Raw genomic sequence first — 15,612 nt, forward strand, 5'->3', positions numbered from 1 at the left:
TATGTCCCTGTCTCTATTTTGCAGATGCCAGAACTGAGTTGTAAAACTCATCCCTAAAGAGTAGAGGGCTCTCTCTGTAGCTCAGGCTGGCCTGGCTGGAACTCAATACTAGCACAGGTTGGTCTGAAAATTTCAGCAATCTTCCTGCTTCTGCCTCCCAAGCGTTGGGATTTTGTGTGTGAACTAGCACACACTTGGCTAAGTGTGCTTTTGTAACAGGGTTAAGATTCTCGTACGCTGGCGCATTGGGCGAGGTATGGTTCTTTCAACGTCCGGGCAGATCTCTGGGTGGAGAGTTATCAGACCACAGAACTTCCGAGCTTTTTTCAGTAGTGAAAGCCCTGGCCAGGCTGCTCATTTGGGGGTGGGGGATGCTTGGGAATCCATCTGAGGCCCTGGAGGACTCGCGACTGGAAACCTTGGGCTTGCAGTCTCACTGACTAGTTGGTGACTTTGGGTAGGGCGCTTTTCTGATCCTCAGTTTCTCTGTGAAGCTGTCTAAGTAATGAGTTAAAATGGGTATTCGAGGAGGTACCGCGTTCCCGGAGGGTGTGGTTTGCCAACAGGTTCCTCCTAAGGGGGACCAGAGCTCAGTGAGGGAACTGAGCGCACAAATCCGAGGTGTGTGCAGCTCTCAACCCGCTCAGGACAAGGAGGCTTTGTCCTCCACACCCACTTCAGCGCCTTTCAGGAGGGCCACCGGTGTCTGCTCCGCTCTTGGCCTGTCCAGGCACCCTGGGGTGCACGGTGAACCCGGAGCTGGGCGGGACAGGAGTAGCCCACGTGATCTGAGCCGCAAGCTGGGCAGGACTGGTGCCACAGCTGACTGGATCCCTGCACTCAGCTCTGTCTAGCTCAGTGCTCCCTGACTGGACACTGGCCTCAGTGCCTGGGGTTTCTCTCTCACGACCTAAGAGAAAGGAGCAGAGGCCAGGACTCACAGAGCCAGAGCCAGAGGCTGAGCAATCCCAGGAGAGAGGCTGGTGAGTGCACCAAAGACCTGGGACTTGCAGAGCTCCCAGGAGAGGGAATCTGGTTCCCGGGAGGGTGTAGCGACACTGAACCCCCAACTCCGGGCTTCTTCTGGATGCCTCAGTCACAGTGGGCTAAACCACTGGGGAGCTCATTTGGGGCTAAATGGTTGGTTTTAATCAAAAGCTTCCTTAGAGCTAAGAGCTGGTGCCCACTGGAGACTTGGACTGGAGCCCAGGGTGAGAGGTTATTTGTACAGAAACTTCCTCCTGGCTGCCCAGCTAGTCTTGGTGCACGAAGGAGGCACCTGCCCTCCTCCAGACCTCTGAAAGCACCAGACTTAGTGGAATCATTTTTAGTTGGACCATCGTTTCCCTGGGCCCTCCTCCTTATTATGAGAATGTGAGAAGGTGGGTGGGCTGTTGGCACCTCGGTTGTCACCCCACTGTGTCCAAGCCTGTGAGGGAGCTGAGTCTCACAGATCTAGGAAGACTCGGTTGTCTGTTATGTTTTTATGCTGGGCGGACTTCTGAGGGCTTTGAGTGATAATGAGGGTTCAAGACTCCCCTAGTTCCCAGGACATACGTCTTGGGAAAAGGGATGGGCTAAAGACCAGGGGTAGCAGGGCAGTGAGGTTGTTGCACCCCTGGGCCTGATGGCTCCCTGGCCCAGATGTTTGTCATTTGACACCCACCCATCCCCCAATTGATTACAGGGCCTTACTGAGACACACCAAACAGCTTTCCTGGCCAGGAGCATCACACCCCACGCCCCACCCCCACATCACCACCACCACCACCACCATTCCCAAGTCTCCAAGGTGTCACTTCTTAGAATCAAATCAGCACCAGGCAGGATGGGGGATCAGTGTCCCATCTCCAAGGTCGGTACCCACTGAGAACCCGGACCCAGCACACGCACGAGAAACTGGCTTTCCTGAAGCACTAGTGACCCTGAAAAGCTGCTGAGAGAGGTGAGGTCAGGAAGGGGCAAAGAGGATCCCAAAGCCTACAGGCTTGTGATAATTTTCCCTCCCCTCAGAGTTGATGCAGGACGGCCATGTGTCCTGGCCGTACAGTTAAAGCAGCTTTTAGGGGCTCACTGTCTTGTTCTTTTCAAAAGCGACTTTTGAAAGAAGACACACACATCCCTGACATGTATATACACTGCCCCCTACCACCGTGGTGCCTCTTAAGTCTAAGATGCCAGCATCATACTGGGTTAGAGATGACCGGAGACCTTTGTCGATAAAGATTGGCTTATCTGCTTCTAGTGCCACCCGTCCCAGAACCTGGCACATCCATGGCTGTGAGTAAACAGACTGGGGAACAACTCAGCATATGCCAGCTGACAGTGGCAGGATTACCCATGGGCCCCGACCTCTCACAGTAGAGACAGGGACACAGAGATCTTGAGAGCAGGAGGGACCTGTCTGGATCCAAGCTGCCTAGGCTCGAACTGGTTTGGAAGCCCAGCTGCAGACTCTGTAGCTGCCCTTGGTTCAGGTCTTGCCGTGGCCTGGAGTAGAAGCTCGGCATGTAGATCAGAACCGATAGCCATGGATAAGTGTGGCTCCCCCAGAACCAATGAGAATCAAGCTGGAAGTGCTGCCAGGCAGCCTGACTTGTAGAAGCCTTTCGTGGTGGCACCTGGCACTTCTGTGGGGGGTGGGGGGGTGCTTCTGAGTGGCGGTATGCTCATCCCTCTCCTAGAGTCTGGAGGCCCCAGTACCCCCTTGGTGTAAGACACACACACACACACACACACACACACACACACACACACACACACCCAGAAGCTCTGGAGACAGCTCCAAAGGAGTCATAGCTGGCACCCCTGTTAACACCTTTATCAGCAGGACCTGCCTGCCCGAGTCGGCTGCCATCGATGAGTTGTTTCCCGGTTTGTTTGCTCACGGTCACAGATGCACCTGGTTCTGGGATAGGTGGCCCCAGAAGCAGATAAACCAGGTCTTTATCTACAAGTTTCCCTCCAGCGAGGCCAAAGTGATCATTCAAGCCTTTAATACATAAAGGCAGCACTCGCTTGAAACCCTGCAGCCAGGTCTGGGTGGTTCCCTCTTAGCTCTCCTCTCTCCTTCCTGCTGGCCACTCATTCCGATGCCTCCCCGCTCCCCATGGTAATCATTAAGTAATGGGGACAGCTGGCACCTCAGCGGTTTGAAACAGGATTAAAGCTAAGCAGTGGAGCAAAGAGAACTTGAGAGTGCTTGGGGGCTCAGGAAGCTCGTGACTGGGTTATCAGCACAGACAAGGAACAGCCAGAGCCTGGAGGCATCACCCTGCCCAACAAGTACCCATCCCCCCTGCATGGCCAGACTCGGGGCAGCCCTGAGCCTTCCAGCGGTCTGGCACATGCCCTGCCCTTTGCACTTACAACTGTGTTATAAGTACAGACGTACAAGAGCAGAGCCATTGGTGAGGAGCAAGTAAGGGATGACCTAGGAGCACTGGCTTGGTGGGAGCTGCAGACCATGCCCGGACAAGGGGCTACCCTTTCAAACCCACTTCAACTGAGCACACCCTATGCTGGACTGAGCTGGGCAGTGAAGCCATCAGCGTGTCCTCAAAATGCCACTGAGCATTATTCTTCATCTGTAGAATGACAAAATATTCATGAGGGTGCCTTGATGAAGCCTGTTAGTTTGTAGACGAACCTCAAAAGCTAATAATTTAAAAACTTAATAAATTTTTAAAAATTTTAAAAATAAATTTTAAAAATTATTAGTCAAGTCAAACTCTGAGGATAAGACAAGAGGTGGTTTCTCCTTTGGCTTTTCCTTTACACTGAAGATTTAAGCGCCCATGGACTTCGATTTCTACTTCAGGGGGCGAGAGGGTGAGAGCCCTCAGCTGAGGGTCACGCTGCTTGTCTGCTCCAAGAATAGCGCTTGAGTGACCCGTAAGACACTTGCTCTAAAACGATGAGAATTCGGGATGAATGAGCCCCAGTCACCCACCAAATAAGAACGTCTTGTTCTGTTCTTTAGAAGCCAGACACCACGTGTCCTGAGGGGACAGCCCAGAGAGTGCACTTGTCCTGTGATACTTTCTTGCCCACCCCCGAGGCACCCTCTGAGTGCATTCCTCAAAATCTGTGCCAGAGGTTGGGACTATTAAGGGGCAAGTGAAACAATATCGAGAAGTTACCTCTCACCGATTTGAAGGCACAGGGTTGGGGGCTATGCTGGTTGGCAGTGGTGGACTCTGGAAATTCACTTTAATAGCATCTGCCTGGAAGTTATTAACTTACTGCTATTACCCTGTTATTACTCACTTTTCTTCTTGCTGTGGAAAAGAAAAATACCTGACAGAAGCCACTGAAGGAAGGGTTTACTTTCGCCCACAGTTTTAGGATGCAGTCAAGGTGGGGAAAGCGGGGTGGTGGTTTGTGACGCGGGCCGTGGCAGCAGGAGTGTGAGGCAGCTGGTCACACTGCACCCTCAGTCAGGAAGCAGATGCGTGCTGGCACTCCGTTCAGTTTCTCCTTTTAATGACCCCAGCCCATGGGATGGTGCTCCCCACGTTCAGGGTGAGTCTTCCTTTCTCCATTAAACCTCTCTGAAAACTCGTTCACAGAAATGCAGAGTTGTATCTCCTAGGTGGTCCCGAATCCAGTCAGGTCTGACAAGGAAGATTAATCATCACAACATTTCTTGTTCTTAGTTTTGAAATTGTTCTTGCGATGTGGTCCCACTACGTAACCGAGGTTAACCTCCAAGCAGAGATCCTCCTTCCCGGAGCTAATGAGTTCCGAGGCTAGGGGCCACAGTTAACCTCTGTGTGGCCAAAGTAAAGTGCTTCTCTGACACAGAGCTTGTTCTTCTCAAATGTTCGTACTGACTGCTTCTAACTGGTGGCTGTAGAGGGCGAATCTCGGGATTTGAAAGCAAGTTAGAGACTTCCAGATTCGTAGGAATGTATTGACAGTGGAGGCCTTTCCCTCAGGTATCTCCACTGAGAACATGGCACAGCACCACCTCCCAATGGAGGACTTCTCTCACCACACAGTGGGCGCTATTCCTTTGCTGGTCCCTCCCTACTTCCACCCTTCTGAAGTTTCTTCATCCCTAGTGGTCAGTGAGATTGTGTTACAGTTAAGCTCCCTAAGGTCAGTAACTCTGTTTGACCCTGGTACATAGGTCCTTTCTAGGCTCCTCATGAGAGCACCTGGCTGGTCCCCTTCTCCATGTTCCCAAGAAATTAAGTCAAATCCCCAAAAAAGACTGCTGAGGTCTCTCAGTGCTAGTCAACTTGCAGTCACCCAAAGCAGGTCTTTCTAGCATCTAAACTCTGTCGTTCCTAGAACCATATGGTTTCTGGAGCTAGCTGGAGTAGGAGTCACCCATCAGCCTCCCTGCATGACCTGCTGCAAACATTGACGAGCATAGAAAGGACCTATGTACCAGGGTCAAACAGCTTTACTGTCCACGGGGAGCTTAAAAGTAACATAACCTCAGTGACCACTAAGAAGGATGAAGAAACTTCAGAAAGGAGTGACCAGCAAAAGAATAGAGCCCACTGTGTTGAGAAAAATCCTCCATTGGGAGGTGGTGCTATGCCATGTTCTCAGGGAAGATACCTGAGGGATAGTCAACCATTGTCAATGATGCCTTTAGTTTTATACCCAGATATAGTGTCACATAGATATGCCCTATGAGAACCATGTGACATCTCTGTACAAAAACTCAATAAGAGAGCCTATCTTTCTCTGCTCATCTACATCACGACTTTCACTGGCCTGCCTCACATCCACTGCTCACTGTAAGAGCATACAGATCAAAGCTGTTAGTGACTACGAAGGGAATAAATATCCCCCCACCCCATCCACCCCCGCAGTATTGCCACCCACAGGGATCCTCGGACCAGCCACGGATCCACTCAAACATGCACAGAAACTGCTTGAGGAGGCTGAGCCTTGCAAGAATATTCTTGGAGCAAGCACATTTGACATCATGCTAGTATAATGTCCCCAGGGTCTTTCTACCATGTGACAGCCCTAAGCAGGAAGCCCCCACCCAAGAAGACTGTAGACCTTTCAGACAGTGAGGGATCATCTCGAACCTTGCCTATGGTGGTTGCTACTTTCCTGGTAGCCATGACAAGACCCTTGGCAAAGGTAACCTAAGGAGGGAAAGATTGCTCTTTGTCACACAAAGGACACGGGTGACAAGTATGGTGGCAGGAGCATGAGGGGGCCGGTCACATGAACTCCACCGGCATGAAGCAGAGAGAGATGAATGCTGGTTCTCTGCTCTTTCTCTTCTACCCTTTTTCTTCAGCCAGGGACCCTAGCCTGTGGGATGGTGTTGTTCACACTCAGGATGGGTCCTTCCTTCTCAGACAAACCTCCTAAAGATACACCCAGAGGCATATCACCTAGATAATTCTAAATCCAGTCACATTGACAGTGGAGATTAGCCATCATGCCTACCCACGGAGCCAGTCTCCGAAGCACCCTTGCTCTCTGAATCCGGGCCTGTCGCTCTGAAGGTCATGGGCAATGGCCCTTGGGACTCAGAGCTGGAGTGGGTTTAGACACGATTTTCTCTTTTACGAGCAAATGCAACAAGGCACTCTTTTTACAGCAGGAAAGTGAGCTGTACGCATACCCTGGAGGGCGGTGGGGGCAAGAACTAACTTCTCACATCCCTACTTCCATTCATTTAACTGTGTGAAATTTATTAAATGGCCCTAGCTCCCAGACAGGTATTTGTAGGTTTAAGAAAACCACCTGGCCCAATGCATACACGTGGGTGTTTTTGCTAATCTCCCTTTGTGACTTACTGGGTATCCCAGGGGCTCTCTGGGGTTGATCAGCTGTGGCCCTGTGACTTTCCAGGGTGGCCTGGAGGAGGCGCAGAGATGGGGAGAAAGCTGGACCTTTCCAAGCTCACAGACGAGGAGGCCGAACATGTTTGGGCAGTGGTTCAGCGGGACTTCGACCTCAGGAGGCGAGAAGAAGAAAGACTCCAGTAAGTGTCTGGCTGAGCCATAGAGTTCAGGCCCCCTGATGTCCCAAGCGGCTGTCACCTCTGGTGTGGCAAGTGGGTATGTGGCCAGAGGTGCAGGGTGAACAGAGTGGATGGGAAGCCATGATCTGGGAACTGGCTTTCCTTTCAAGCTTTGGCTTCCTTGTTGTGGAATGAGGTTCTGTTCTCTGAAGAGAACTTGACTCTACTCCTGGGAGCTGTCTTATAAGTCCCATGGTCCTGAGGCTCCACCTTGCAGAGAGAAAAGGAGCTCACTTTGTGACTTGGTGAATGTGGTTTGACTCTGAAGGGATTCAGGCAGAAGTTGGCTTCCGTCCTGTTCAGGGATGTGAGGGGCACCCCTCTTCCTGGGTGAGCCCAGCTAGTGCACCTCACTCTCCCCAACCTGAGCCAAGATTTATCTCTCATTGCTCACACCTCCCTCTGTGTCTCTTCTGCCTCTTCACACATGGAAAGGCAGTTGGTCTGTCTGGTGCCTGTTCTCTTCCCTCTGTGTCTTCTGGGGGTCGGGTCGGTGTATCAAGGAGTGAGGCAAGGGCTCTGAGCAAAGGAAGACAACTGAGGGCAAGCCGGAAAAACACGAGGGTTAGGACCACATGGGCTCTGGGGATTAACATGTGGAGGTCTTGAGATTGGGGGGCATGGCTCGTCAGACCCCAGAATTTAAAGCTGGGAGTATTGTAAGAGGGTCCCATCTTCAAATAAGGGCCAGGCGATTTGTTTTCTCCCCCTCCTCCTCTTCCTCCTCCTCTTCTTCCTCCTTCCTTCCCTCCTCCTCCTCTTCTTCCTCTTTTCTTCCTTCCTCCCTCCCTCCCTTCCTCCTTTTCCTTCCTGCTCCTCCTGCCCCCTTTCCCCTTCTCTTACATCTGATGGTAGTATCACCATGTAGCTCAAGCCAGCCTCAAAATCAAGATCCTCCTGCCTCAGGCTCTCCAGTGTTGGAATTATAGGATTCCCAGCTCAATTGTCTATCTTTTTAGTCTCCTTTAGTCTATAAACTACATACATACATACATACACACACACACACACACACACACAGACTCCACGCACCACACATATATACACATACCACACACAGAGACGCACAGAGAGACAAGAGACACCTCTCTCTCTCTCTCTCTCTCCCTCCCTCCCTCCCTCTCTCTCCTTCCCTCTCCCTCCCTCACTCCCTCTCTCTCTTGAAACATGCTGTAGGAGCTGGCTGCTTAATTCCATGGTCTCCCACAACCTGACGTCTCCCAGCCACATGCCTCTGACATCCCTCTGACCTCTGCAGTACAGTTCCCTTGTCCCATTTTCCTAAACTGATAGAGAATTCCAGAGGTGTGTCTCTTATCTTCCATGCATTCCCTATTTGCATGAGTCACCTGGGTCTTTAAAGGACAGAAAATATAATCATGTTATTATTTTTATACTACACAAACATAGCATTGCCAAAGCAAACCTTGCCGAGAACAGCCAACTTAGTCTCCACTTGTGAGCCCCTCCCTCCTGGGACACCCCATCCTGGACCTGAGTCACCTGACACTATGTACAAAGGAGACCTCAGCGGGACTGAGAGCCTGCACTCTGCCTTGCCTTGTGTCTGAGTCTTTAAAGTCCTCTCAATATCTCTTCCTCTGTGTGTCAGGTCCAACGCTCAGCTGAGGCTGTGGTGGGAATCACTGGACAGCCTCAAAACCCACAAAGAGCAACCAAGTGATGCATAGCCAGCCTCAGGGACTCGTGTCCTAGGGAAGGGAGTAACTGAAATACACTTAAATGGCACATCCTGTCCAAAGGGCGCAGCCCACTAACCAAATATTAGACCTGCTAACCTTCCCAGAAAGGCAAATAGGTGTGCAGTTCTGATCTCTGCAAATACACAGGAATTCCTGAGATAATCTATGAAAGACCTGTCATCATGAGACACAGACAGGCAAAGGGGCATATTTAAAAGTCAGCAGAAGGGGCTGGAGAGCCGGCTGAACAGTTAAGAGCACTCGTTGCTCTTCCAGAGGAACTGGGTTCGATTCCCAGCACCTACATGATGGCTTGCAACCATCTGTAGCTCCAGTTCCAAGGGTCCAATACCTTCTTCGGGCCTTCATGGTCACCAGGCCTATGGACATGGTGCACAGACAAACACTGAGGTAAAAACAACCCTACACTTAAAATAACATTAAAATTAAAAATCACCCTCGGCTGGTCCAGCATCCCTGCAGACAATGATAGCCCAGAGCAATTGCTGACAGAGGAAGTCATTTGCCTGCCAGGGCTGGAGATTATTAGCATCAGGATGAGACATCAGTGGGATTCTGATTGGCCTCTGTCTCCTGTATTCACACATCCCCTTCCCCACGTTCTCCCCAACAGTTCCCTTTCCACCTGGACCATTCCTTTCCCAGAGTCTTCAGGAAGGCTGCCACACCCCTTCACTCACATCCCTGACAGGGATTCCTTACCTACTTACTACCTTCAAGCCTCTACCTCTACCCCTTAACTCTTTCCTTTCTGTTGCCTCCTAAGGATCACTATTCCTTTGAGTGACTTTGAGTTACATTATTCAGTCTAGCCTTAGACTCCCTCTTCAGTCATGGGGTTCAGCTGCTAGTGCAAGGCAAAACCTTGATTGCCTCTGTAGCACTGCTTTTATGTGCTGACTCTCTGGAAACACTCCCCCAGCAGATTTCACCTCAACCATACTGGCCTCCTCTTAATCACTGCTAATTTATCACTTCAGCTGACCAGCATCAAGAGGCCCAGCAAAACAACGGTTTCACTTCAATCGTTCTGATATCTCGTTAGTCACTCTTCATTCTTCAGCCCCACCTAACCAGAACCACATAATCGTATTCTTAATTCAAAAGAACAAATGGCCCCCAATAGTCTTTAAACTATTCACAAGGCAGGCCACCATCTCCCGCATTTCCTTCAGCATTCATACTTCCAAGCTCGGTCTCCTGTGAAACAGAACAGCTGAGTTCTCAACACTTTTAGTTCGAAAGTCCTTCCCCAGACTTCCCCAGAACATGGTTAGGTCTGTCACAGCAATGCAACACCCCACTCCTGGTAACAAGTTGTCTTACAGTTTATATTGCTTGATGAAACATTAGGACAAAAGTAACTTCGGGGGGAAAAGGGTTTATTTGACCTACACTTCCACAGCACTGTTCATCATGGAAGAAAGTCAGGACAAGAATTCAAACAGGGCAAGAACCTGGAGGAAGGAACTAATACACAAACCATGGGGGATGAGGGGGAGTGCCGCTTATTGGCTTGCTCTCCGTAGCTTGCTCAGCCTGCTTTCTTATAGAACCCAGGACCACCATCCAAGGGATGGCACCGCCCACATGGGCTGGGCCCTCCCTCTTCAATCAGTAATTAAGAAAATGTCCCACAGCCGAATCTTATGCAAGCATTTTCTCAATTGAGGTTCCCTCAGTTCAGATAACTCTAGTATGTGTCAAGGTGACATAAAAACTAGCCAGGGCAAGTAGCTAGTTGGTCCTATTCAGTGATGTTTTGTTCTGATGTCTGAAATGGTGGGTGCAGCCAAGTCTGTAGACACTGGGCCTCTTCTTATATGTTCCTACCTAAGACAAAATTGAGCCCATAGACTAGGGGCAGGACGAGATTAACAGCACAGCTAAGAATAGAATAGAATAGAATAGAATAGAATAGAATAGAATAGGTTAGAAAAGTACATCATAAGAACTATAAAAATTAAATACCAAAAACCGAATCGGAGATCAATAAGTGGACTGATGAATTTAATAGAGAGAGCTCTCAGAAGAACTATAAACACAGTAGATACTTCAAAGGGTGATCAGCATCCTTGAGCATCAGGGAAATGCAAACAAAAACTGCTTTGAGATCCCATCTCACCCAGTCTTAACGGCTACCACTGAGAAAACAACTGACAGCCAGTGCTGGCAAAGATGTGGAAAACAGGATCCCTGGTTCACTGCTGGCATAAAATATAGACTGGTTGCAGCCACTGTGGAAGGCAATATGGAGGTTCCAAAAATAAGACCTCAGCTAGCTGTGCCAAGCCTGGACACACATCCAAAGGATTCTGAGTCAGCACACCACAGAAGGTCCTGTACATCCCTGATTACTGCTGCAGTGTTAGAAATCCCCAGAAAATGGAACCAGTTTAGATGGCCGTCAACAGATGAAGCAACAAAGATTATGTGGTGTGTGTACACAGTAGAATTTTAGGCAGCCATGAAGAACACGGCAAGCATGTTGTTTGCAGAAAAATGGATGCAACCATAAATCTTTATGTTAAGTGAAACCAGTCACACTCAGAAAGACAAGGGCTTACATTTTTATGCAACTATTTGCGTTTACATTTGGGTGTTTATAGGTCACAAAACTAGAAAAGGGATCCTGAGAGGGGAGAAAGAGAGAGAACTCTTTTGTTGTTTATTTGTTTGGGGTCTGGGAGAGGGGTTTGGTTTCTTGGTTTTGTTGTTTTGTTTTGTTTTGTGGTTTTGTTTGGTTGGTTGGTTTATTTTTGTTTTTGTTTTGTTTTGTTTTGTTTTGTTTCAAGAAAGAGTTTCTCTGTGTAGCTCTGACTGTCCTGGATCTTGCTCTGTAGACCAGGCTGACCTTGAACTCAGAGCTCTGCCTGCCTCTGCCTCCCAAGTGCTGGAATTAAAGATGTGTGCACCACTTTGCCTGCCTGGCTGGAGGAAGTGATCTTGAGGGAGGTGGGAAATAGAAAGGGTGTTGGAGTCCATTAAAGAAAAGTGTACATAGGGATTAACTAAGAAAGGGAAAGGAAGCAGATTCCAGGGAGGAGGGGAAGACACAGCAGAGAACAGAGTATCATGGCAGGAGTGAAGAAACCATGATGACACCCAATACATTGTATTCTAATTCAAAACTGTATAAAAACAATGTAACAGTTAAAATTATGGCTATTCTGTGTCTGTGTCTCTGTCCCTCTGTCCTTCTGTGTGTGTGTGTGTGTGTGTGTGTGTGTCTGTCTGTCTGTCTGTCTCTCTCTGTCTTTCTGTCTCTCCTATGCATACCCTTCTTTTTCTTGTTGGCCCATTGAAGTGGGCCATTGCCACTTCAAACCCCATAGAAATTAAAAGCTTGAATGTCCTCAGGAGACAGTGGACCCAGTGTCTTGCTAATTTTTCTCACTAAGGACAGATTACCATTATCCCATTTAAAACTAAAAATATTATGTTTGGCAAATATTGGGTGAAGCTTGGAACAAAAGGGGTACATTCATTGGGATCTGGGGGACATTTTTCCATCTTCAGTGGTGGCAGCTGGTCCCACCTGGACGGCTCACCAGGAAGTTGTGTTACTTCAAACCAGATAGTCTCGAAGAACAGGTTTCTCCTGGAACTTCTGGCTACAGGGTGATTCCTGTCTGGAGCCTCTCCAAGCCAAGCACCTCAATCAGGCTCTGCAAGGAGAGTCCTGGGCCTCAGTTTGGTCCTTGCTGGAGACACCCTAAACCACTTGCTGGGGAAATGTCACCTGACTTTTCCTCAGGATTCTGTTATCCACAAGAGAGGGCACAGGGTTCAATCGTAAATGCCACAGAAATGTTTTAAAGGCAATGCCTTTTCTGTGAAAATCATAGGTTTCGTCTCTAGCCTATCAAAATTGTGTATGATTTAAGTCCGACCTATTTGTCCCTTCCATGAGCCCGTGGGTGCTTTCTCTCAGCTTCAGCCACTGTCCTCTGCATGCGAAGTGCCCATTCACACTGCGTGCATTCACACAGCGGTTGTAGAAACAAGCCGTCTGATGTATCTCTTATGTCATTTTTTCCAAGGGGGCTGAAGGGCAAGATCCAAAAGGAGAGCTCCAAGAGGGAGTTGCTGTCGGACACAGCCCATTTGAATGAGACCCACTGTGCCCGCTGCCTGCAGCCTTACCGGCTACTCGTGAACAGCAGACGGCAGTGTCTAGAATGTGGTCTCTTCGTCTGCAAAAGCTGCAGCCACGTCCACCCAGAAGAGCAGGGCTGGCTCTGCGACCCCTGCCACTTGGCCAGGTGAGGAGAGGGAGATAGAGCGCCCCTAATGGTGTCTGAGCCCGGTGTGTCCCTTTGGCGGGTGTGGCTGGGGACTGGGGGAGGGAAGACACTGCCTCAGGCTGCACCCATCTCCCCCGCAGAGTCTTGAAGATTGGCTCCCTGGAATGGTACTACCAGCACGTGAGAGCTCGCTTCAAGCGTTTTGGGAGTGCCAAAGTGATCCGGTCTCTCTGCGGGCGGCTGCAGGGTGGAGGTAAGGGGGGAACTGGCCTGGGGAAGTTCCAGGCACGCTTTAATGTTGAAGAACCCTTAGAACGGTGTTGGTTGGCGCCTGTGGGGGGCGCAGTTCTCTGGTGCCCTTGTGCTGTTCCAGCTCCCTGGGGTTTCCAGCTTGCTGTAAACATCTCCAATATGTGAAGTCATTAGGTGTGTGTGTGTGTGTGTGTGTGTGTGTGTGTGTGTGTGTGTGTGTGTGTGTGTGTGTGTGCTTCTAAAATTTTACTCCATTTTGAAGACCAAGGAGCTATCACTTAGAAGTTTACTGAGTTTCAGAAGTTTGGCTATCTTGAAAACTGTGGGAATTAAAGCTTCCTGACTGCGTTAACCTGCCAATTTCAAAAAATTACTGCCCTTAAGACCAGCAGGTGGCGCTGTGGGACAACAGAAAACAACTTAGCAGCACTTCCTTGCAGGGATTCTCAGCACAAAGGCTTCAGTCTCCCTAGCTGGCTCCCGTACAAGGAAGGAGAAGGCACGTTCTTCTTTCTTGTTCTTTTTAAGATTTTTAAAAATTAACCATTGGGGTGGGGTGGGGACTGTACATACGAGTGCAGGTTTGTGGAGGTTAAAGAAGACCATTAGGCAGCCTGGAGCTAGAGTTATGGGTACTCGGGAAACACACCACGACCCAGTGTGGGTGTTGGGAACTCTCAGACCCTATGCAAGCAGTTGAGCCATTTTCTTGTCCTCCTAGAGGGGACTTTCTTAAAGACAAAGGGAAAACCAACTTAAATAGCAAAGTACTGTTCTGAGAACTGACCCAGCCTGGGCACAGTGTCACTGCAGACCTTAAGAATGAGGCTTGTCTCTGGGGCCTTCCACCCATGGGTTCTTTGTGGGGAGCAGCCTTGGTGTGAAAATGATTCTCACCTGTTGCTAGGTACCCAGCCGCCCCCCTCCTTACCGAGGCCCTATATTTGCATGCAGGTTTTCCTGGCCGATTGGCAGTATTTACTGCCTTCCATTTTTGTTGTCTGTTTGTTGTTTGTTTGCTTTCTTTTCTCCCAATCAAGTGAAATGAAAACATTTCTGTTTTGAGGCAGGAACGTGGAAAACCACATAACATGACTGCCAGAGGAGACAGGTGACTAGGGAGGCTGGGACCAATATCCTCAGTGTAGAGAGAGGTCAAATGCCATATCTGAAAGGATCTTGAAGGCTGAGCAGGGAGGGGGGATGGCTTAGCTTTTGATGTCACCCCAGGAAGTCAGCTGATGCCTCCAAAACCTGAATGCTTACTTCTGCTGACACAGACCCCTCCCACTCCGCCACCCTGCAATACACCTCTGCCCCATGCTCTCTGAAGGCTCAGGGTGGCCATGGGATGGAGAAAGTCCATCTGAGGGCCTCCCAGGTCCGTGCCCCAGCAGCCCAGCTATACAAGACCAGGAATCTGGTCCCTCTGTCCCTCGAGCAGGTGATTGTTCATAGGCAGCAGAGCATCAGGCAGGAAGATGGATGAAAATGTCTGTCAAGTGACCAAGGCCACTGTAGTGACAAAACCTGAGACACCATAGCCATTCAAGCCCTGGTTCACCTTAGGACAGTAGTGCACTGTTGTGAAAGTGACAAAGAGGGCTGGAGAGATGGTTCAGCGGTTAAAAGCACTGACTGCTCTTCCAGAGGTCCTGAGTTCAATTCCCAGCAACCACATGGTGGCTCACAACCATCTGTAATGGGATCCGATGCCCTCTTCTGGTGTCTTCTGAAGACAGCTGCAGTGTACTCATAAATAAAAGTAAATAAATCTTAAAAAAAAAAAAGAATAGAGCTGTAAGTGTTATTCCAATGCTATATGGAAGCTACCAAAATGACCTTTAAAAAAAAAAGAAAGTGACAAAGATGCTAGGCAGGGTTTCTGGATGGCTCAATGGGTCAGTGGTAGACGGAAGGATTGGAAAAAAAGATGAGCAGGTATACAGTGGTTAACAGGCTAGCTAGGTAGAAGCATATATAAATAGAAGAAAGGAGAAAGGGAAGGAGAGAGGATATCTTGGCTGTGAGGAGACACCATCTTATAGAAGACTTTATCTGGGGCTTATGGTTTCAGAGGGTTGGAGTCCATGACCATCATGGCAGGAGATTATGAGAGCAGGAAGGCAGGCAGGCTTGATACTAGGACAGGAGCTAAGAACTCACATCTTGAGACACAAGCAAGGAGGCGGCTGGGAATGGCAGGAGTCATTTGAAACCTCAAAGTCCTTGACACACCTCCTCCTTCAAGGCCACACCTCCTAATCCTTCCCAAACAGTTCCACCAACTGGCAACTAGGTATTCAAACACATGAGGTTATGGGAGCCACTCTCATTCAAACCTCCACAGATGGTGGTTGGCAGGCGCGTGGAAAAATGAGTT

At 49.4% G+C, this 15,612-nt stretch overlaps 1 protein-coding gene across 6 annotated transcripts in view; it reads left to right on the plus strand.

Annotated features, from left to right (window-relative positions):
- The first annotated feature begins 319 nt into the window (after window positions 1-319).
- Window positions 320-15,612, plus strand: part of Mlph (melanophilin) — a 36,003-nt gene continuing 20,710 nt past the window's right edge. For 3 of the 6 annotated variants that reach the window (XR_015628682.1, XR_015628683.1, XM_087566504.1), the window contains exons 1-4: window positions 320-983; window positions 6,835-6,967; window positions 12,774-12,995; window positions 13,118-13,230. Coding sequence is in view for 4 of the 6 variants with exons in the window: in XM_087566504.1 (XP_087422630.1) it covers window positions 6,858-6,967; window positions 12,774-12,995; window positions 13,118-13,230 (445 nt within the window). In the remaining 2 variants the exon portion in view is untranslated. The remainder of the gene's footprint in view (window positions 984-6,834; window positions 6,968-12,773; window positions 12,996-13,117; window positions 13,231-15,612) is intronic. The other 3 variants (NM_001432140.1, NM_001432141.1, NM_001012135.2) reach the window with 1 other exon arrangement.

Source organism: Rattus norvegicus, chromosome 9 (assembly GCF_021556685.1).
Source record: "Rattus norvegicus strain SHRSP/BbbUtx chromosome 9, alternate assembly SHRSP_T2T, whole genome shotgun sequence".
NCBI classification, from domain to species: Eukaryota; Metazoa; Chordata; class Mammalia; order Rodentia; family Muridae; genus Rattus; species Rattus norvegicus.